The sequence below is a fragment of the Opisthocomus hoazin genome, chromosome 11 (genome assembly GCF_030867145.1).
Source record: "Opisthocomus hoazin isolate bOpiHoa1 chromosome 11, bOpiHoa1.hap1, whole genome shotgun sequence".
Classification (NCBI taxonomy): domain Eukaryota; kingdom Metazoa; phylum Chordata; class Aves; order Opisthocomiformes; family Opisthocomidae; genus Opisthocomus; species Opisthocomus hoazin.
In genome coordinates this window covers 20,200,465-20,224,754 of record NC_134424.1, presented here as the reverse complement: position 1 = coordinate 20,224,754, position 24,290 = coordinate 20,200,465, and the positions used below count along the sequence as shown (strand labels likewise).

Below are 24,290 nucleotides of genomic sequence, written 5' to 3'. Positions count from 1 at the left end.
CCCAAGCTTCCATGGTAACAACTTTATTTTGTTGGACACTTTTGCAGTTTTTATTTTGCCATAAGTGTATGTCCCTGTGCACAAAACAACAGTTTAGGCAGATCCTCAAAAGTTCTGTCATCATTTAACCAGTGGAAAGATCCTACTCAATAAAAACATCAGCATCAATACCTTTTCTGTTAATATCGTGATAACCACAGGACGCCTTCTTTCATATTTGAATTTGTAATGGGACCTACCTGAAGGATTTAGCAGGTGTTGTCCAAATTCTTATGTATGATGCATGAGCCAACAATGCAAATCAGAACTTGGAAATATAACAGACAGAGTGTAAAGCCCCAAAATTCCTCTTATGCCAGAAAGCATTGTTGTTCTGGAATTGCTATGGCTATTGAATCCTAACCTTTGCTATTCTGAGTTTCTTAATGACTTTAAAATATCTTACCCTCACATAGTTTCAGCGTTTATATTATGTCCTTATACTCAGATGTATTTACCTTATATTTGTCTCTGGTTGGGTTGCTAAAAAAATGTTATTCAGGTTTTTGCCATACTCTAAGTATTTCCCTCTTTGAAATGGTTAAAAAAGCCCTAATGGGACATCTCTGCAGTCTTAGGAACTTGTAGCTTGTTCTCTCTTGAATTTATCTGTGAATACAAATTGCAGCTACATCTGCATCTGGAGAACAGGAGAAATGAGAGCACTTCTGTGCATCTACCCAAATCTGATTGTTTGGCAAAATTGTTACTTGATTCGCTTAACGGCTTTCTTCCTGGAACCACAGTGACCTTCTGTGGGCAGTCATTATTCCACCTATCTAGGAATAATGTGAAGGCTCTCCCAGTATACCTCTGCTGAGCTTACTGTCAGGCTAAAAGATCAAGCGGTATCTACTTCTGTAAGACTTACGAGATATTCAAAGGACTGGTATGACTAAGGTTCAAGCAACATCAATTCCACAAGAATATGTAGTGGCTCTTACAGGGTTTGGTCCATGCTATTTTGTAAGACTTCTGAGTCTGATAGTACTTTGGCAGAACTATATTCCATTCCTAACCTAATTGCCATCTTGAAGTATATTAATTTCCAATGTAAGTCTGCAAAAATTATTTGTTCAAATATATTTTAGAGAATGAACAATAACTGTGGTGGTTTTGTTTTGAGCTGTTGTTGCATATTTTGATCCTACTGGTGGCCAAAATATTCTGAATTTGTTCCCACATTTTTCTTGATGAAGAACGGTCAGGTCAGTTCTCTAAGTCTTACTATCACAAGCTGTAAAAGCGTGATATTTTACTTTGTTTATAAAATCCTTGGAGGCTCACTGTTTAATTTTGAAGAGTGAACATACATAAACTACTTACATTTGATGTATGGAAATGTTATCCAAGCTTAATTGCCCATGTATTTCTACAGTGAGTAAGTGTCTATTTGCCGCATACTCTTTATCCCTTGGTTTCTTTCTTCTTCTTGGTCTTCTGCCTCTGCTACTGTTGTGTTCCAATTCCAAAATGTTTTTCCTTCAGTTTCTGTGTTTCACTACTGTGGCATTATGTTTGCATCGTAATTTTAGGTCGTGTTATGTTATGTATCAAGTGCTTCTTGTAGGAACAACGTATCACAGCATAATTTCAGACAAGCTTGATAGTCATTGTATTAAATCACCAAAGGAAAAATCTTAGACAAATGACTTGCATTAAATGAACTTTTATGACACCTTAAAAATGAAAAAGCATATGTTGGAGAAAAAGTATGTTAATGGTCACAATAAATCTTTAGTCGTCTGTATTTTAGCGGTGTTATCCAATGTGAATCCAGTGGAGGTTTTCTAGTGAGTCTTATAAAATAAATCTGAATGTTTTGACAGGAAAAGTATTCTATTTGAGTGAAAAGAATTACAACAATATGTGGTGTTTTGCTTATATTTATTATAAGTATGCATAAAAAGGTGTAATACAGCAGCTTGTTTAGCTGGATTTCCCTCCTTGGGTCAGTCTCTGTACTCAAAATGCTTAGTAAAGCTTCTGAAAGCACTGCTCAGCAGTGTTGCGAAGTCAGAAGTTATTTAGCAATAGACTAAAGTATTCATTTTAATAATTTAGGTTTTTTAGTTTCTCAGAGCAGTAGTTTGGGAACTTAATAGTGTTTGACAAAGACAAAGAAACATTATCCAAAGTCAAAAGGAAGGAAGGAATCAAATGTTGAAAGTGCACAAGCAATGAAATCAAATCACCCAAAACAGAACATTGTGCATAAAAACTCAGACTATTGATTTCAGCATTCTTTACCAAACTTAGCAAATCACTACGGTATGATTTCTGACCGTACTTTAACAACCAAAATATCCAAAGCAATCTTTTTACAGAAATCCACAAATCTTAGGATTGTTTCTTACCAGAAATACGTTATATTTTGACTCACTGCAGATGAAGTACCATTGTGCCTTGCAGGTAATAGTTTGTTTGAGTTAGAGACAACTTTGAGATAGAACAATGTGGCTTTGTTTTTACTGTGGCTGTATAGCTTCAGAGAAAAAAACCTCTGGTGTTCATATATGCTGTCTGTAATTTGCAAAAAAAAATATTTGGAGATCCTTCACTGTTAAATGTTGTGTGAACAGTAGGCGTATGCTGATTATATGACGTGTCCGTTGGCAGTGGGTTGGGGCGTGTGGGCGATGCATAGTGAAACAGTCGCGTCCAGAGCGAGGGCCATGAAGTTACAGTTCAGTAGTTAATGTGTGTCCTTAGAAGGTTTTGTGATGTGCAGTTGCTTACAGCTTTTATATGCCTTTAAACAAGTCAGTCCCTGCATTAAGTTGTTTCATCCTTTGTTCTGATCCATTCTGAAGAAGAAATGATCAGGCAGCGTACCTATAGTATGGAAGAAAACAGAGTACTTTTTTTTTTTTTTTTTTTTTAATGCCTCATAGCATAGCCCAGGAGAAAGTGGAAAGTAATTGTATGAAGAATAATGACTTGCCAGTGATCTGTGAACATTTCCTACCACCAGCCTACTGTCACAAGAAAGCACTGTAGAATTCAAGAAATATGAAATATGTTGGAATTACTTTCAATTTTTATTGAAATCATTCTTTAAAATAAAAGTATCAACTACTTGTTATCAATTTTTTGGCCACTTTAGAGAAAGAATATAATAATAAAATCTGGAGCAGAAGATTAAAAGTGTTTCTTTTACTTGAACTCAAACATTAAAAAAAAAATTTTCAAGACACTGAACTCCTGTCTAGGGAAGCAGGTCTATTTATAAACTTACTGTTGTATACCTAAGCAGACATTCATATCAAATGAATTACTGAAACTGCTTTATCAACATTGTCTCTGAAGTGGCGATTTATGACTGGCTAGAAGCTTCCAAAGAACTGAATATTGTATAGTTTCAAGAAAGTCTAAGTAGTCCCCTAAATGGGCAATATGATCCTTACCTTATACAGTATAAAAAGCTAGCAAACTAAGTATTGTACAAATGCATGGAACCTACTGCTCTCTGAGGGGTTTTTATTTATATATAAAAAATTTCAGGTACACTTTGTTAAAAAAAAAAAAGGCATCCATATAGAAACTAATTGCTCATTCCTCTAGCTCCCTATATTCAAACATAGAATCTGATGAGTTTTCAGGGTCATGTCTCTAAACCAAACAATTTAATACTTTTTCCATGAAATTTCAGTTGGAAGAGATTTTATTCACTGCAAAGTGTTTGGTAGAAAATCCAGCACACTGTTTATTTTCAGAAATTTGATCCTTGCGCTGCTAAAATGTTCATAGCTCAAGGACTTTTGTTTGTATCATTTTAAAAGCTGATGGTACCTTTAAAATGATTTAAATTCAGTTAATCAGATAAGACAGGACCTAGTTGAGGGTTTAGTTATATTCTTGTTTTCTGAGGTCTGATCTTGCAGAGGTGTATCTGGGGGCACAGTCTGATCTACTGTGTTTAAGTCGAGTTTCTGTCAATAGAAATAAAAGTTTATGACATAATCTTGAGCTATATTTACATTTAATGTGTTTATAATGAAACAATATTAAGGAATACACTGCTACCTTCCTTCAGTATATAATATACTGTATCTTATTTATAGTAGTAAGAAGGGTTTAAATTGGAAATAAGCAGACCTGTTAGTAGCAGAGAATAAATAAATCTGTGTTTCTAGAGACAGGGGTTACAATGCAGAAGTTGGGTGTTTATTCGGTCTTCTGTGGCTTAAGAACAACACTGCAGTAGGATCTTATGCATGAAAAGGCATGCGGTGATAGCTGTCTTGTATTGATATAGTTGTTTTCAAGATGAACGTGTTCCAAACGTGACTCTTCATTCGCCTCCTCTTCGCTGTTGTCATGAACATCATCATCACTGTTACGAGTCCTGCAGATGCGTTCTGGAGCGACTGTCCTGTGACATTGTGGGAGGAATTACATTTTAATTATTCAAGAATAACTCATAAGATCATAGCTTATTTTAGAGATGCTGTTTATTTAGAGATTTGAAAAGATTAACTTAATCAGTCGGTTAAATTTTCTCAGTAATGTATTTATTGAGGACTTTTACAAGTCATTCTTTTTAAAATTCTCTCCTTGCATTTTTTTCCTCATTTGTATCATATACTTAGTTTTCCCGAGGAAAGTATTGCCAAGTGTTGCTGAATGAAAACTTTCTGGACAACACACATCAGCTCCTCTGTCAATCATTCCTTTGCTTTGTAAGCAGTACCAAGGAACTAGAGAGCACGCCTAACTTCATAACTGGGGCTGCTGAAGCCTGGTGAGAGGCCACTGTCTGTGATCAGCAGCAGCTGGTGACACCTTCCAGTGCTTTTGTAACCAGCGTGGGCTCTGGTCCAAGAACAGAAGAAGCTGGGACAGTGCTGTGCCTGTCAAACTGTAGCTGCCCTGGCAGACGTGTGGCCCAAGCAGGATTACTGGTGAATTTCCTGCAGCAAACTCGTACGCAGCATCTTTGTGAGCCTTTTCAAGAACTGTGAGGAAGGGTGAGATCTCACTTTTCTCCTATTATATGCAGAAATACTGCAGCAGAAAATGCAGGATAGAGCTCCTCCTTCAGAACTTTTCAAAAAAAGAATTGCTTAAGAGTAAAAAGTTCTTAAAACAAAGCATGTCTTAGGACATTTATTGTAATGCCATTAATGTAACAAAGAGCTTGGAAATTACCTTATTTTATTATTGTTCAGTCTTAGAAAACGTAGTTTTCTCATTTCGTCAATTCCAAATGGTACAGACTTTAATTCGTTGTGATCCAAAAACAACTCTCTCAGAGAGTGATACGCTCCAAAAAATGATACTGGATCTATTCCATCATCAGTAAGCTTGTTAAAGGACAGGTAAAGATACTCCAGCCCTGGCTCTATGTGACCAAAGACATATCCTGGGATTCTTTCAATCTGATTTCCTATAAGTATCAGATGTAGTAAAGATTTTGGCAGGTAGGAGGGAACATGATATAACTTGTTATAAGAGAGATCGATTGATTCCAAATTCCTGCATTAAAGGAGGGAAAAAAAAGGGGATTAAAGCATTATAGCATGCTGCATTGTTAATGCTACGTTGTGTACAAAATAATGCTAAACATGATTACAAGGAAACTAAATTTCAAGGCGAAATTTGTTTCTGTTAATGGAACAGAATGCATTTTATGGAACATGGTCATGCATAATTACTCTAGGAATAGGAAGAATTGAAGTCATTAAATATCAATCAAGCACAATAAATCTGTTGATGGGAAGAAATTGACGGTAATGAGTACAGAGAGAAGGTTGAATAGAGGAAACCCGAGGGACTAATTTGTGATTGATAAGCATTGCTGAACTGCAATAACGAGTTACACTGGAAAACACATAATAATCTTGGGACTTTAGTGATTACCTCATTGACGTGGATTTTTAAATTTTATTCTAAAACCCATTTGAAATGGAATTGTTTTGTGAATGGCTCCTTTAGAAGAATTCGAACATGCTTCACTCGCAGAGATGACAGAAGCTGTTAGTAGTAGCGTGCTCAGTTTCAGATTAAGCAGTTTACAAATCCAGATATCAAGTGACAGGGCTGCAGCTGATGGTTATGGCAAGGTACCCCATGTAGCTTAGCAAATCATTTACCAGAAGAATCAAAAGGAGTAATGTCGTTCGCTTCTCTCATTCTCATTGCCTTTTCTGCTTATATTCTACTCTTACACAATATGTCTGTGCAGTCTTCCCTTCATCTTATTTACTTCTGTAATTTTTAATCTAAGGGGAAATAAGGCTAAGCCAATATTCAATTATTTTTAAATTACCTGTGAGATAATGATATACTAATCCCAATTTATTGTATAATTGTATGTAGAATTATTGATAAGATGGGCAGAAAACTATTTAGATTTTTATGTTAATACAGTACAGATTTAAGGAATAAGATATTTTTGTTTTAAAGCCGACAGTACTTCCTAGATTATACAATTTAAGCAAAGAAAATTAAGACAAATTAGCTAAGGAAAACAAGCGAATCAAAAGTCAAGCACAATTTCAAGTTAAAAGTAATGAATTGCAAATATTTATTTCATTATCTGACTCACTAATGACAGAGAAAAATACAATAATTATATTTTAAATGATTCGTACTTACTCTTGGTTGATCCAAGCCAAAGGTGCTATTCTGTGCTCTTCTAATTTGTTATGCTTTAGCACAATGACATTTATGTTTCTTGTATGATTAAAGCAAATTTCTGACACTTCTTCAATTTGATTATTTTCAAGGTATAACTCCTGTAAGTGCGTTTGGAAGGAAAATTTATGAAAGCAAAATATGTTGTTCTTGCCCACTGCAAAATAAAAATGTAGCTATTACCTGTCCTCCATATTACCTGATATACCCATTAATTTCTGGATAAAGAAATAAGAATCTGATCAGAGTCAGTTTGTAGCTGTAGCGTGACTTTCAGAAATGCAGTTTTTCAAAGCATTTGTTTTGTTTTCTCATTTGTGAGAATACAGATTGCTTTGAAAGTTCAAATAGAAAAACAGTTGTATCTTTTGTCTTGCCTGAAGTTGTACAGTGTAAGAGCATATAATGTGACAGTGATGAGATTGACAAGATGTTAATTTTTTTTGTCTGGGAAAGCTATTAGTGAGAAAAATATTAAGAGTTTTGCTTTCTTAATATTTTTCTGTGCTCTTCTGAGCTTTGAATCTTTCAAACTTGTAGGAATATAAAATGTTAATGTTTTACAAAACTCAGTGCTGTGAGTCTGCAACACATCAAAACTGCGTGTTTTACACAGATTAAGTTCATGATAATGGCTTGTAATGTAGGATAAATATGATGTGAAATAAAATTGGAGCAATGACTGAAATATATGTAGGACCTAAAACAGAATTTAGGGCCTGTAGAGGAGGGCTTTGGGAAAAGTTAAAGGCAGCTTCATAGCCTGATAATCATTGTTTGTGAATTTATTTAAGGTGTTGGTTTAAAATTAACGGTTCCCAAAGCAGATGTAGAAAACCTTGCCAGGTGTTCATGTTTCATGAAGGAGGGATGTGAAGTGAAAAAAAGAACAATCTAAGGTATGAGTGAATGGGTAGTAGAAGAACATTACGGTGAAGAAAAGCTGCAGGCAGTCGCTGCAGAAGAAGCTAATGTTACAGAAAAGATACTGTTAGTTTTGCTAGATTTATTTTTTCTTCCCCCGCCGCCCCCAGTCGCATTTCAGATTATGCAAGATCCCAAGGATAAAAGGAGATAAATACAAGGACACTGAAATGAGAAAGAGCAAAAGGAAAGATAGACTCACAAGAGATGGTTGAAATTAATAGATAGCAAGAATTATCTTTGAAGTAAAGACTGAGGTAAGCAGAGAATGAAACTAGACAGATTGAAAAGGAGGAAGAAAATATCCAGATAGCATCCCTAAAAAACCCCAAACCAAACCGCCGCAACAAATCACATTCAATTTCTGAGGAATGGCAGAGGAATGGGATGGGAGACTACCAAAAGAAGAAATTTCTTGATTAAAAAATCAGGGAATGAGAAAACTGCTCAGGGAAAATGTTTAGACACCCCCAATGAGACACTCAAACAAGGTGAAATTCAGCAAAGGTTTGGAAAACCAGGGAAACGGAGATTTCGACCGGCCAAAACAGCAAGAGGATGGTTAGATATAGGCATCTCTACAGAGTAGACAGTCTTGGTTCCTTTAGTCTTTCATTATGAAGGTTTTCTGTATCTCTTATTATTCTTGTTGCTGTCTCGTGAACTTTATTCTGCATGGTAACCCAAAGTTCACAATGTTTTTGCACCAAGACAGTATCTGTATTAGGAGTGTTATGTGAATGGTGTGTAAATGAACAGACAGAAGTTGCAGGCTATACTATTTTGTGAGACAGTACTAGATAAATTCAGACTTAAAAGATACCTTTTGGGATAGAGATGATGTGTAAGTAAATTTCTTGGAGTCATGATTTAGGAATAAAAATTAATCTATCTAGAACCAAATTTATAAAGTTTAATTTTGTCTCTACTTGATGATAGTAAGGCAGTAAGTAGAAAAGCAAGATGATGAAAATGTCTGGAAAAATTAAGCTTGCTTGGTTTCTTTGGTTTTTTTGATTGGGTTGGTTGTTTTAGTTTTTTACCTCAAGAGTGGCAGGAAGACCTTGTGGGATAATTCTGAATTTATTTCTTCCCAGTCGCAAATAAGAGAGACTTTTCAAAGGATAAAAGGCCAAGGGACTGACATTTGCTTCACTGAGTTTATTTCCTTCTAATTCCAAGGTGACCAAGTTCTTTAAATCTGGGGGAAAATGTTGGAATTCCTGTTAGTTATTGCCATCTTGTATCTTATTAAAATGCATGTTTAAAATTTAACTGTCTTAAACATTACTTGGGTCAGTTCACAGCATCGAAGAAGTGTAGTGAAAGGCTTTTCACTTATTATCTCATAATCATAGATTACATTTTTTATTAGTTTGTAGAACTTTAGAGATTGATTAGAGCTTTATTTGTAGCTTTCTCTCCCACTTAGAAATTAAAAGAAGGGAGCTGTGAGACTTGCAGGTAGTGCTAACATTTGGGCCTTATCACTCCATGGCTGTGTGCGGATGATGTTTGGAATGCTTCGTGGGTGCTGACCTTTGTGCAGTTGCCCAGTGACCTCCATGGGTCTCCAGTCACCTACGTGATAATGGGTATCTTACCCTTTCTTCAGGCTCGTATCTTCCCCTCCCTGCTTTACTCCTTTCAGTCACTTACTGTTCTGTGTTGAGAACCCTTCACGGATTATACTGTTCCTCCTGCTCAGCTGTCCAGATGCAGGCCGCAGAAGAAACCAGTGTTGATCAGTGTATGTAAGCAAGAAATACTATTTCATAGTAATAAATTCCTCATTCAAAAATAATCCAACTAACTTCCCCCCCCCCCCCCGAAGCTTTGTATAACTCCTCCTAACAGTGCAGTTTGATCATTTTTAAACTAAAAGGCTCTTGTAGCCCTTGGCCTACATTTCCTTTATCTTAGCTCAAGCGTTTATATTGCTCCATAGAGAGCTGTATCACTACACTGATCCAGTTTCCATGGGGATCCTTTTGGCAGGAGAGGAGAAGGAGCAATAAAGTCAGTCAAATGATGACATAAATGGTGGGGGATTTTTATCAGCCCATGTTTAGCTTGTCTTAAAATGATCATGGTTTACTCTAATTATATTCTGCCTTGTTTTTCATGCACATCAAATTCTGTTCACTTTCATACAATTTCCAAAATAATGAATATAGTTTCACCAAAGATAAAGCAATCAGGTTATGGGTCAGGAGAGCAGGTTCTCCAACATATATCGAATCCATTTCTACTTAGTAAGCTTAAATATAAGCGTCTTTGGGAGAGTAGCAGTTGCAGAAGGCGGCAAAATATAATTTAAAAAAACTTTTTCATGCAAATCTTTCAGCTTTTGTTGCCTTTTGAAAACATGGCACTTAAAAGCTAGCAATTATTTTTCTGGTTATATTTAACAGGATGCATTTGGTTGAACATTCTGCTTTTCAAATTTATTTTAATCTTTTCATATAATCAATATGCATTGTCTAAATACCTTGTAAGCCGTCTTCATCAATGGCATGAAGGTGGTTGTCATTTATTTTTATTTCTTCCAAAGTTGATGGCAATTCAGAGGGAATATGTACCAGCTTATTTCCATCCAAATACAAACGTTTTAGCTTTTTTAGGATCTTAATCATAGGGATGAAAAAGAGAACTTAGATTATCAAGGTGTAAAATATGTAGTTAAACATAAAGTTTAATCATAGTTAACATTTTCTTAAACACACGTGTTGTGAAGATTTTCAGCAGCAGTGTGCTAGCATCCAGTGTTTTGAGTAAAAAATGTTTTTCTGCTATTGGTCTAATTAATTGGTTTCTTTATACTCTTAACAAAGGTGCCAGTTAGTGTCATGTGTAACCAGAAGAGCACATCAATGTTTCACATGGCCATCCTGCAGCTATCCAGTCATAACTATTTGTGTTACTGCTGCTGTCTTTGAGTCATGTAGGTATTGCCTTACTATGTTACTGCAGTATTTAGGAGTTCAATGTACATACATTTCTAGATTATGCATTTATGCTTTTCATTTGTGAGCAAATGAATAGTTTGCAGTAGATCAGCGAATGTACTTTTCTCAAGCATAGTATATAGCTTAATTTTGATACATGCACATCAGTAATCATGCAGTAGTGAGCATTTCTTCAAAAGGTCGAGTTGTTTTTGCAGTGGATCCACTGAAGCCTGCTTTCCTCCAGTTCTGCCTTAACTGCCTGGTGTGATCGAAGCCTCACTAAAATTTATGTGATGATTGAGACACCTTGCTGGTCTGTCTCTCCATTTCATAGGAGTTGTAGGAACTGAAATCCTTTGAAATTAGCCAAAGCTATTTGTGTTGTATGGAGGGAGGTGGTATACAGAACGTCCTACAAGAGAACTGATTGCATATGGCAGGAAACGAAATGGAAAACATACTGTGATAATTTGATGTGTTGTTCATATGCTTTCTGTGTTCATCTTGCCTGAAAAAACAAGGCCTTGATGCCTTACTTCCACACTTGAATTACTACCTGTATGTACTTGCTTGTGTGAGGAATTACGAGACTATTCTGTCTTCAGATGAGGAATATATAGAAGTGCTTGAACAGCCTATTACCATGCAAATTCCCATTACAAGAAAAGAAATGAATATAGAAAGGTTCTTGGACTATTGTATGAGAAAGCTGTTCTTTTAGTATGCAGCTATGCTCGAAAGTTTCTCACTAAAGATTGTCAACAATAAGCATACAGCTGATGACGTGAACTGCTATTAAGTGGATTTTTGTAGCAAGACCTGGCATAGGCAGATCTTTTTGGGAATGCAAGAGCGTTAGCTTTACAGAGCAAATGTAGTGAGAACAATGATACATAAATTTACAGATGTTGTGCCTGAGTATCCCAGGTGTTGTTAATGGAATATGAGCCCTTCAGTTCTGCAGTCTCTCAAATTCAACTGATAAAAGATGAGAAAATTGTGTCAATTGTGTTGTTTAACATTTAATACTTGGTGAATGTCATTCAAAAAACTAGATATTCTTGATTATGATGTGAGGTTTCTTGAAATAGCCAGGTTTAATTGTATTGTAATTATACAGTAGTTACTCGTACTCAGTGCAAACTGTTTTAGATCCATAGACTGAAAAGCATAAGCAATAATTAGTCCTAGGTAAGTAGAGAAGTTAGGCTTTCTTACTTTGAATGCTTGTGGACCTATGCCAGGAGAGGTAATGTTATTTTTACTCAGATCAATCCATTCCAAATTAGGTATCCCATTGAATGCTTCATCTGAGATAGTAGTGATACTATTTCCTAGGACAGAATTCAAGAAAACAGTTATGATGAAGTACAGTATGCATCTGAGTTGTGTAGTAATGTACATGAAAAATATATTACAAAAATGGTTGTATTATGTACAGTAATTGTGTGTAGATATATTCATATTAGTATTTAAACACTAGTAAGCAAGTCTAACATTTTTGATTTATTGTTTTAGAGGCTTAGCTGTAAAATTCATTCTAATACATTTCTATGGTAAGGAACAACAAAGTATTAACGGTACTGTAGACTGCATTTGAGAATGGATAATGCTACTTCATGAGAAAGATTGTGCAGAGTAGACCTATTATTTACCTGCAAGGTCTAGACTTGTTAGATCAGGATCAGAGATCGGTGGTATTTGTGTAAGTTTGGCGTTGATGCAGCTTACTGTGGTGTCCGAGGTGGAACATCCAGATGGTAAAGGAGGTGCTTCTATGGGTGGAACAGGAATTGGGAAATGAGCTGGCATTCTGAAAATACCATCATCTTCATCACTTTCATATTGTATTTCTTCTTCTGCAGCTCCCTTTCTTGTGATAGGCTTCTTTTCCCTGTGATGGACTTTATACTTCTGTCGATTTTTTTTTCCTTTCCTTTTTCTTTTCTTTTCATTCTTTTTACGACCCTCTTTAAAGTCTACCACTTCTGTTTGAAGCTGTTCATCTTTTTCTGTTTGAGTATGTGCTGATGACAATACGTTGGCGCTGTCAAGGTTATTGGGCTCTGGAGAATCACCGGACAACTCACTTGTGTCATCCACTGAAATAATACTTCGATCCAAAGAGGAGGCTAACCAGAGGCAATGGGAACAACAACAAAAAAGTTGTCTGATAAGAGGACGTGAAACTAAAGTTTTAGTACACATTGTTCCTCTCATATAGTAAAATTATGGTAACTACAGAAGAATAGTATTCCCCTTAAAATATTATATGAAAGAATGAACGTATGGTCTTATATTAGTGCTTGACAGAAGAGACATGCTTTGAGTGAGAAATGATTAAGCCAATCATACAGAACAGTTTGTAGACAGGTATGAATCATTGCAACGCCAGAAAAAAGGGAAAAAAATTAATACAGCCTGCATTAACTTCCTTTTTGAACTCCTATATTAATTAGGTTTTTGTGTGGATGAAGGTGTCTGAAGAGGATAAATAATGTGTCTGGGAGTGGGAGGAAGATAATTTGAATACAATTCACAAAGGTTAAGACTTGTTCTCCTGTGCAAGGGACTGTCAGGTGTAGAGATGGCTGCAGATGGGAAGCTCACCAGGGAAATGGGTTACCTCCATTACCAAAATGCAGTTTTTACTCGCATAACAGGGCAATTCAAATAAAAGGAGTTTAATTTATTCAATAAACATGACATTTAGTTCTACAGTTAATTTCTGTGACATCTCTACTCAGTCCATTTGTGTCTCCCCTAGATGCACACATACAGGAGGCTAAATAATGTTTTTACGGTAAGAGGAGGTTAAGTTCAGTACTTTGCAGACTTAGGGTATTGGGAGTGGGGGAAGGAAATCACATTTCAGCTTCATTTCCTCCATTCCTTTTCTTTTTGAAGATACTGATTTTGTTTAAAATTTTATGAAGAAGCAGAAAGATTGCAGTTCAGTTGTTCCTCTTGAGTTGACTTTCTTCTTTTCATTTGTATCAAATAGCTGCATGTTTTTACACTACCAGTCTGTAAACTGTTTGATGTTTATTATGTATGTCTAATACACTAATAATGGCTAGTAGTTATCGATTGATCCTTTGTAAATGAAAGTGGGATATAAAATGTAACTGCATGTTCTTTCTTCATACATTTACCAGAAGTTTGTAAAGGTAGGAGGGAAGAAGCAGAAAGGGGAAAATAAAAAAGAAATATAGTTACCTTTACTATTGTATACTTAACATCTTTTCTTTAAATATTATATCAAACTCATCTAACAGCCAGTGTACTCTAAGAAACTGAAGTGAACTTGAGTAGAAATTATGAAGACCTGCTCTTATCATGTAATTCAGGACTTGTTTTCTCTAGGAAAGGATAATGACCGTGTTAGTAGTTTTAAAATAATGAAAGTATTATGGTGTACTGTACCTGTATCAGAACAAACTGGGCAGCATTCTCCTGCAGGTATAATAGTTTTGGGACATTTCAGAGGGTGGCACATGGTTGTATCACATATCACTTCTCCTTTTGAACAGAGACAGGTAATGCAGGGCTTGGGAGACCAGACGGCTTTATCGTACATAATCATCCCATTAGCTGTGCAGTGCCCGTTCTTTCCTGAAAATAGAAAATAGAAAATTGGAGTTAAATAGCTTAAACTGAAAGAAACCCAACAGTGTTGATTTAAAACCTTGGAAGGAAGCACTACTATTCTGTTCTCATTTTGAAAATATGTAAAATACACCCTATTCTAAGTATCTTATCCTTATTTCTTATTTTTCATAGTTGTGTTTTCTTCAGCTTTTTAGTAGTCTCCAGTCCCTGTTTGGTTCTTGGCCTCTCAGCTGTGAAGGCAATCGGAGGGAGGCACACAATTAATTTGTATGTAGCTGTTACCTGCTTACGGCTTCACAGTGAAAACTGGGTGTAGGTTCTCTATGCCCCTAATTGTCTGCTCCCTCTATTTCAGACAGTTGTCATAATAGTTCATTTCCCCCTCTTCTAGCCAGCTGATGATGACACTTACTGGCTTTGTCCTCTGGAAAAGCTCTTGAATTATTTGAGTTCAGAGATATTCCTAAAATGGGAAAATTAAATCTAGATGGTGAGTTTCTAAGGGCCTTTTACATGGCAGCTCCTCTTTCCTCTCTGCTCTTAGAAATGGAAAGCAGAAATTGCAGATCTCAATGAAAGCTGTGCATAGACACAGTTGGGAAAGAAGCAGAAGTTTTCTTCATCACAATGGAATGAAAATAAATCGTGCAGAACTTGAGAATATTTTTTTCCTGACCCCCTTCTGTTTCTCTCTTGTGCACTAGACATCTTTGCTAATATCTTGCACATTAAAGGAGAAAGTTTTGTTAAGGCTCTGTGTAACTGACAAGGTAACAATATTCACTTTATAGTGACTGTTCACAGGCTTAGTGGAAGTAAAGTCTGTTCTGTAATGACTGGTAAGATGGCAAACATATCTCCTCTTCCCTGTAACTTGCTTTATCTGAAAAAAACTCCTAAGAAAGTAGCAAGAAAGAACAACTTGTGCTAATAAATACTTCGTCTCCAAAGTTTCTGGACATGAATCTACAAAAAAATTTAGATTTCCCCAGGGTGACAGTCAAAATTTTCAGAGAGAAATGTAGAAGAGATTTATTTTGTAAGCTATACTCAGATATTCAGTAGGCGAGTTGTTTGGAGAGCGTAAAGACTTGGGAAGGAAACTGTTCCAAGTCGCGCTCTCCTTCCAGTGATGGAGACTACCTCAGCAAAAGTTTCCCTGGGCAGTTCTCATCCAGACTCCAGGATAAACACTGTGCTTCAGCATTTTTTGGGTTTTTTGCAAGAAGGAAAGCCAAGGTTGAGATTCTTCATTCCATGCAAATTTTCTCCTATTTTTGAGCGTACCTCTGAATCTGTTGAGAATCTCCCTACACACCTTCGTTTTCCTCTAATTAATGTAAGAATGCATTGCTGAAGTATTTGTTTCAAGCTGAAAACCCATTTCTATGTTACTTTCTACTTTCCTGTGTATAAATAAAATTTTCCTCTTTTCCTATTTGGTTTGACATCCTCTTTCAGATGAAGGTTGTCCAGTACAGTGGAAAAATCTTCTCTCAATTGAGTTTACATGCAAGAGACTTTCATTTGCGATAGACAAATTGTCTTTGAAGGGATTGTTTGCAGGGTTTGTTTTCCCACACTCTGCCCTGGTCCATGCTTTGTTGTTCTGTTTTAAAGGGAAGAGTATTCAGGATAGTCTCTAAATATCCTGACAAGACTATTGTAAATATTTGGTTTGAAATGTCTCTGGAATAATACTTGACTCAAAATCAGACATTTTGCAAAGTCTTTCAAGGCAGCCCTACTCTCAGCTTCATGACAAAGGTATTCCTTTGCCCTTCTATTTGAAGACCATTGGATATGAACTGTTTATCTAGAATAAAGATTAACTGTCAGAATCATCCTGCTTGGGTCCTCCTCTATAGTCCTTTTATTTTAAAGAATACTCTTTTGATTTAAGTTACTCTCAGGATGGGAAGGGGGAGAGACTAATTTTTTGAACAGTTCTATCTTATTTTTTCAGAGGTGCAGGATATGTGTGCGTTGTTTCAGCCACGTAAAGGTGCGCTCCAGTGCTCAAGCCATGTTAACTGAAGGAGGAGATGAGTTAGCCCAGGCCAAATGTTAGCTGGCTGTAAGTCCTTTGTCATTCTACCCAGGTATCTGTAATCCAGCTGTTTGCTGGATCCTGAGTTCTGGTTTTTATGTGCTTGCCATGAAGCCACAATATTTCTTTTCAATAATCTCCAAAGGAAACACAAAAAGAACACTGCACTTTCTCATGTTAAACAATAAGATGTCAGCTGTTCCAGACGCTTGAGATTGAAATTCTTCTGTGCTTCCTTAAATTCTTTGTTTCAGCTACTAGACTGTATCTGCATAAAGATATGGGTGATCAGGCCTTGGTCTCTGCAGACTTCTTTAACAAATTATCTTGTTTTCTGTGTACAGGAGAGTTATTTAAAAAGACAGGGCAAGTGTGTGTGCGCGAAAGCAAAGAGGTGTCCTTTTATTGCCTTGCAGAACTGCTATTTGGCATTCTGTTGGAATTCACATAGCCCCTGTGAGACAGTAAAGACTGCATTCAGATGTTCCTTAACCTTCCTGTCCACTGAAGAACTTCAGGATGGGGGTACGAGCAGGGAAAACTGAGGTTTAAGAGAGATCAGAAATAAAAAATCTTCTGCAGTGCTTAATGGGCAGACTGTAGTCTGTAAAGCACAAACAACTGCAAATTACCTTATGTTGTGGTGAACTGTTTGATTTAATTTAAATGGTTTGCATAATTTTTTATTTGGAGGAAGGAGATATGTCTGGTTACTGTTAAACCTCTATTTAACTGTTAATTTTCATCCTGCATATGATATCTGTAAATTGTGTTTTAGGCTACTGAGAGCAAAATGAGTAGCTAGGAGAATGAAAACTAAGTTTTGGATTACGTTTACTTCTATTCTGAATCATGATTAATAGTAGTGTTCTATTATTTAATAGGCTCTGTTTTTTCCAAATCTGACATTACCTTGAAAAAATTTTGAACATTAAAAGCTAGACTAAAAAATACCTTGTGGTTGAAGTCTTTGGCAGATGAGCACAGGACTTTTAACCTTTGGAAATATGGTGTAAATTCAGCATGAAGTTCCAAATAAAATGAGTTCAGTGGTTTTAGCTCAGCTTTTGGATGCAAGTCCAGATAGAAGGAAACAAACGGGGTGGGGAGGGAGGAAGAACCATGCATAATTTCAGTATGACTGATGGTCTCTGACAGAGAGACTGGAATATCTTACATGAATTGTATGCTATTTATGTAGTATTTTCCTCTGTTTAATTTTTAAAATATTTTTAATTTAAAGGTTTGACATTAGTAGTATGAATTATAAGAATAATATTGTAGTACACACTAGAAATGCTATAGTCAAGAGTTTTGCTAGTTTTCCCATTAAAACCCCTTGCATAAAAATATTTGACGTGGTTCAGCCTTTCTGAAAGTAAGGACTCATAACAAATAGTAATTGTTAAGAAAATGTGACTAAAGTATGTTTTGCCATTTAAGTTGACACCTATTAACCTAGTGGTCATTTCTCTTGTGTGACACACTAAAAGGCTTAACTTTCTGCTTAGAAAAATAGATTATTATCACTTTATGTAGAACAGTGGTAATCAGGACATTCTTATTTTTTTCATAAAACTGCATATGATGATTTTACTCAGTAGGTGGTCTCTTAGTGCTGGAATGGAAGTATCTATCTCTTTATGAGCTATAGAGTAGACACGACCCTGTATTGGTTCCTCACAACATCCCAGTGTCTTTTTTTCAACCTTTGAATCTCTTTCTCTGAAAAGAAATTGTTACAGCATCTCAGTAATTTTCAATTGGTTAATAACTGAGGTTTCAACATTGAAAAATACTGATAGTATCCAGAAGTTCTTATGTTCAGAAGGATGTCTGATTTTCAGACTCTTGTGAATCTGAATTGTGAATTTCCTGTTTTGTGAGTCATTACTTCCCATTTGTGATATTGAACATGAAATCACAAGCATCCTATAGAAGGAGTTCTCTCTTTGCACTGAGGACCAAATAGACACTTAACAACTCGTAGTTCTCGATCCCTGTCTAGTCTTGCATTCTTTGAGGAGACTGTAGAGAGGTCTGTTAGGATTACCAAGGCAGATTTCAATAAAGATCAATGAAATTACGCTTTTTGTTTGTTTGTTTCTTAAGACATCAAATCCTCTTCCCTACATGTCCTTCAAAAACTAGAAAATACATTTAGTGCAGCAATGTGAAAAGCTCTAGATCACCAAAAAGGCTATTTTGTATAAATTATATTGTTAAACTTCTAAACAAATCCAAGTTCTTGATAAAGATGGAGCATGTCATGAGTGCTGTTTTTCTCTCTTAGCTTAGTTTTCCATCTTGAGGGTCTTGTTTGCAATGTAAGTTTCACATTGCAACTATTACTGTGTGTTATTAATTTATTTAGAAAATAAAGAACTATTCCTGAATACTGTGTGTAGACATAGTTTGAATGCTGCTTTTCAAAAATATAACAAGAAAATAACTTAAATCCATTTTAAATAACACTGGTGTTATTGGTGTTAGGGTCTCAGTGAAATGATAATTGACTTAGGAGATATATTGAGCAAGAAATTCTTCAAAATGGCGTTCAAACTTGCTACCCATATGATGTTATGAAAATATCACAACAAAATTTTTATTAGTTAAGATGAAATAAAAATGCAGAAAAATTACAGAAATTATTACTGTTAACTGGCAAAGCAGGATTCTCTGTAAGACTTAAGCATAGACAATTAAAATGCTTCATATGCTAACCACAAAATTATTATAAAAGGCGACAAAAGTAGGTTAGCAAAAAGGTAATTGAGTTTTATTTCAGTACGTGCTGCAAGTAGAGCTAAAATAAAGCTTTCGTGAGTTTATACATTTCATTTGAAATCAAGAGAAAAATCAGCCCGCTCTAAATAGTAGAGGGACTTCATTCTTACCTGGTAAGACACTGTAACTAGATTCATGTCCACCCAAACCTATGAGAGAGTCAAATACTCCCATAACACCGTCATCGATATTAATAAGAGGTATGCTGGGTACTACAGAGACTGGAGCTGGAAGCTTCATCCTTGGCTGTCTCGGGGACCTGTGCCCTGCTGAGGAGCTCCTTCGCAATCCTCCATGGTGCGTTCTTCTCCTTTGCCTCCCGAGGAGTGCATTAGTTTCATTTTGAGAAAAATCAATGCACAGAGACACAAGCAGGAAATAATAGACTAATGATGATGTAGCCTGCATGTTTCTGCGTCTCTCAGAAAGTATCCTGGAATGGGAAAAAAGAGGAAAATTAGATACCAAGAGAGCTTTTAGGATTATGTCAGTCATATGGTGCGCTTTTCAAAGCAGGTGGACCAATATCTGGTAGGTCAATACAACCAAGCTTCGTCTTGGAAAGATATTGCCCCGTGAGACCTAAAGTAAGCAATTTTAGTTTTGTGGCTCTCTGCCGACCCTCCTTTTTAGCAGAATCTTTTTAGTTCTGCAGCAGAGGAGACCTTTTGGAAGTTTGATCACAGTAGCACTATTTGGGAAATGCCACATCTGCTTTTCTAGTGGAAGGTTTTATTAAGTGTAGGTAGTCTAAAAAAGGTTGATCTAAAATGGGTTCTGTTCTGCATTTGCTTTCTAAGAAATTGTAAATGACTATATATCTTGAGCCGTTTTATGCTTATGACAGAAGAATTACTTTTACGGTCACCGATAGGTGGCATTCCAAAGCAGAGCAGCCAAGGTTCAGGAGGATGCATGGAAAGCAGATCCAGCAATGGCTAAATCAGTGTGGAAATAAGGCTGTGCATGTCCAGAGTTACTAATGATTTGTCATAGATCTGGTGGCATGATTCTTTCAAAAAGGAAATCCTCTTGTCCTGTGGCCTATTTTAACTGAGGCGATAGAGTCTGAAGACACAAGTATTCTTGTGATGTTGAGAACTGGTGAAGAACTTGAGACTTAGAGCACTTAGTCTTTGTGCCCAAGACAAGGCTTATAGTATGTCCATGGTTCTTCTCTAAGGAAGTCTTGAGGGGATTAAAAAAATGCTTTTTATTAATGTTCATCAGTCTGGCTTTACAGGAAGTCTTCCACTTTGGAGTTAGTCTTATTGTAGTTACTTATATTGTATAAATACAGGATAGTAGTATTTCAGGAACTTGAGCTGGGTTTTTGCCTGAATCAGATGTTTTTAAAAGTTTGTGCATCTTGGTATCTTCTGATTTATATAATAGGTGAAGTTTTTGGTACAAGTTGCCTGACTTTTCTTTAACATAAGGCACGTGATTGCACGTTTTTCATGCTTTCCATGGCATAATTCTCATATTGTGTTTTGAAATGGGAAGTTGGCAGTAAATAAGCTTAAAACAGTGTGGTTTTACTTCTTTCTAATATTGTAGTTTGTGTTCGAATATTTAATTTTAGAAAATATACATATATTAATTTGCAGAATTTTGTTAAGCTAATATTTTATTCCCCTATAAAGGGAATTTGAGATGCAAGCGTCTCTTACAAATCCACATAATGTCTCATGTAATAGCAGGGTTCTGAAATTAATCCAGACTTCAGTTTTCTGCTTTCTACACGTTAGTAATCAGTTATTCCAAAATGCTATGTAGACTTCATACCGGCCTTTTATTTACAGAAATTACTGTTAGTTAACATATCAAATAATGCAGAAGCTTGTGCTCTGCATTGATGATGTCTGTTCTTTTTCAGAAAGTGCTTATTTCATTGTACCTCAGCTTGCAGGAAAAACGACCTAATATTTTTGGTTTCTAACTTACTTGCGTGGTAATGACTGGCTATAAAATTACACAGTAAACCTCTGTTCTACAAGTTTGAATGAAACACGCAAAGAGCCCTTAGGGAAAACTGAATATACAAAGAAAATGTCCTGAACATGTATATTCATTCTATTGAGTTAATGACATCTGAATTATGGTCACATTTTTATAGTATACTTTATAATAATGCCATAGCTATGTAGTTACAATGCTGCTATGTTACATTTGTGATTTTTAACATTTAGCCATTTCTTCCTGTGACCAGAGGTATATGATGGCATGACTGAAATACTTTTCCATTCTCTATGCATTTATTTATACAAGTCAGGGAATGGTACAGGGTGAATTACATTACATTTCTTGCACAAACGATGTCTTGGATTTTTGCTGTTAACTTCAATATAGAGTAAAACTCTATAGTAAATTGAATTATTTTAAAGTGAAATTATAAAATACCAATTTAAAAAAAAATACCCCCCCATTAATATGTCTTTGTAAACTAATTCTGTTCATATATGTGCTTTTGCATGCAGTATTTTCACACCAAGTGAACTCTTCAGTACTGAAAGCTTAATACTGCCACTTTTAACCAAATGGTGTTCCTTGCATGAAAATGCTGAGCTACATTTCTAAGTTTCTTTCCTTGGCTTATTTAATAAGGACTGTCTCACATTTTCAGGCCCAAATTGTGAATGTCACACAAGAAAAAGAGCCTCATGTGCATTGGGCCTTTACTGCCCATGACTGGAATGCTCAGATTATCTATCAGGAAGCATAGGGCCAGCCAGCTTTTAATTTGGGGAAAATTCAACCTACTCAACTTGTATGACTTTTGTAATAATTAGTTACGTATCAAAACAAAATTATAGATAGCTAATGTAATGAAATTATTACATCTTTACATTGCCAGATACTCTTAACATGGCTGCATTGCTATACCTTTTTTGATTTTACCCATAAGTGTTTAGATCAGGCATAGTATGCGTAAGCATCTGTATTACCTTTACTTTTATCATGTAATGTGTTCAGTAGTTTGTAGCTTTCAAAATGTTTATCTTCAGTAAGTTCAGTATCTGTCATTTTGCTATTATGTCAATGGAAAGAGTTAATTTTTAAAGCAGTGACCCAACAGAAACACCAGAATATCAGAATTTATTAAATAATCTATCTTAAACTATTCAGTCTAAATTCAAGCATGTTTCTAAGATGCAAGGTTATTTCTCATGATACAGAGGTGTTAAAGTGATTTACCAAGATTTTTCACATACTCTGCTTTAAATTTATTGCATAGAAATGAGTTACATTTAGGCATACCAGCAAAACTAATTGCACTTTCAGTTAGTTTAAGCTTGAAGTGTGTGGCAAACATTCATACCAAACAAAAAGCAGATCAACTGGTTTTGCATACTTTATCTAGAAAAGCATTTATGTTCGTTATTGCTAAATATAGCTAATACTATTTCATACATATTTGCAAAGTTAACATGTAGTTTACGCCATTCAACACCATGCTTTAAGCAGTAATTTAAAATTTAAAACATTTTACCTTGTAATCTAACCTAATAGCAGATTCTGCTTGGTGTCATTTAGTCTCCAGTTGCAAATGAAACAAAATCACAGTGATATCTTTAAAGCAAACAGAGAAACAGTAGGGATTGTTGAAGCGTGTTAGATGATTCCTTAGTTAAGTCTGAAATAGCTTCTTTCCCTGGGGACGAAGCGCTGTTGTGTTCTGTGTGCAGAGAATCAGCTAATACTGTTTCTCGGAGAACTAAAAAGCTCACTTCAGGAAAATGAAAAGCAGCACAATATGTTTGGTCCGTAGGCTGACAGGGCACAGCTGGAAATTCTCTTGCAGGACGTAGAGTTGCATAAGGAGCAGGAAAATGGAGTGTTTTCAAAGGACACGAAAAAGGTGTATTTTATTCAGTTCTGTTTTATGTGTTTAGAAATTTAGTTTCCAGGTGGCATGATTTTAATGTAGATTTATTATTTTACAGAGATAATGCATTTTGGCAAGCATAACCTTAACATAAAAACATTTATTAAAATTAGAGCTTTTTTCTTCAATTCATATTTTCTTAATCCACTCATGCCAGTATAGCCTATAATCTATAAGCAGCAATCTTTCTGTTGACGTTTTAGCACGGAAAATTTTTCTTTTGTTCATTTACAGCAATGATTTCACCATAAGTTGTAGCTTATGCATGGAAAATAAAATGACTGAAGGATTTTCCCTTCATTTTTTTGTAAGGCTAATTACATCCTGAAACATGATCCTGAAGCCCAGCTCTGCAGAAACTGCAGTGAAGTTAGTAATCTGAGTATGGGAGGTGGGGGGGGGTGGTGAAGGGAGGGAATAATAACGGTAGGGTACGTTACCACAAGTCCTTTGTGTGCCAGCAGAGCCTCTTCCTTCATCCCACCACAGAGCTTCTGCAGAGCATCAGTGCTGGAGGAAATGCTGAGTCTGCTAAGCTTCAGAAATGACAGTTACCTGATAGATGGAGTTGTCTGAGTTCTTCTGACATTAAAAATTTGTTGTTTGCTTGAATTCATCCTCCGAGAAATGTTTGGACAGATAGTCATGGAATGGTATAACCATTGAGTTAACCATAATTGTCAGCCGGTATGTGGTGGGAAGATACTGGGAAAGCACGTTGTCTCTTAAAATAGTCATTCAGTTTCTGCTGTGGTTCGCTTTGCAAAGTCAGAAGAAGAAATACTAAACTTTCATAGTTTATCTGGAGCTGCTAAAAAGAAGGGAGATAGTTATACTTAACAAATGGGGCTAGCACCTGAAATGAGAGAGCATGTTCAGTACCTGTGCTAAAAGCATTGATTTGTAAAGGGTGAGGCAACAATAGGACAAGTGGGCAAAAAATAGCAAATTAGATCATCTTCTCATGGTTGTGCATGTCAGGTAAAAAAAGACTTTATGTATTTAAATGATGGTGTATTTATTAGAGACAAAAGTGACAGCATTCACTTCATTGTATGTTTAAATGTGGCTTCTTACGCTGCTGATCGCTGTCTCAGGATCGGCTTCTGACAGTGATCAGGCACACATCTCCAGAAGGCCTGCCTAGCTGGGACACAAGATTGCCTGCTAGTAGGCCAGTAAGGTGGATCTGGCCAGCCTTTGCTCACGTGAAACTCTGGTTTAATGCGTCTCCTTTGGATGTGACATCTCTGATTGGTGAATTTTAGCAAACTCTAAAAGCTGGACTTTTTTAGGTTATGTTGTCTCTGTATTTTTTGAAAGGTCAACATCTGTCCAGCAGCTTTCCAGAACTGGGTGGGACACCGTCTTGTCTCCTCTGCTAGATCGTACAGTGAAA

General features: G+C 36.0%; 2 protein-coding genes across 3 annotated transcripts in view; one reads left to right on the top strand and one right to left on the bottom strand.

Annotated features, from left to right (window-relative positions):
• CENPP (centromere protein P) overlaps positions 1–24,290 on the top strand; it is a 146,107-nt gene that overhangs the window by 93,081 nt on the left and 28,736 nt on the right. The gene's annotated exons all lie outside the window — the stretch shown is intronic.
• ECM2 (extracellular matrix protein 2) lies at positions 1,954–22,558 on the bottom strand. Its single transcript, XM_009937443.2, has 10 exons — positions 22,496–22,558; positions 19,113–19,435; positions 13,980–14,168; positions 12,209–12,685; positions 11,772–11,887; positions 10,094–10,229; positions 8,646–8,803; positions 6,640–6,779; positions 5,191–5,517; positions 1,954–4,414 (listed from the first exon to the last, which is right to left on the bottom strand). Exons 2-10 carry the CDS (start codon positions 19,408–19,410, stop codon positions 4,207–4,209), a joined length of 2,049 nt encoding a protein of 682 aa, XP_009935745.1. The 5' UTR covers positions 19,411–19,435; positions 22,496–22,558; the 3' UTR covers positions 1,954–4,206.

Bases quoted from the DNA above. Each gene is read 5' to 3' on its own strand.
- ECM2 (XM_009937443.2), bottom strand. From the start codon at position 19,410: ATGCAGGCTACATCATCATTAGTCTATTATTTCCTGCTTGTGTCTCTG. The intron at 11,888-12,208 runs GTAAATAATAGG...ATTCTGTCCTAG, and splicing joins AACAAGTCTAGACCTTGCAG to GAAATAGTATCACTACTATC. The intron at 6,780-8,645 runs GTAAAAAACTAA...ACGCACTTACAG, and splicing joins GTCTTCCTGCCACTCTTGAG to GAGTTATACCTTGAAAATAA.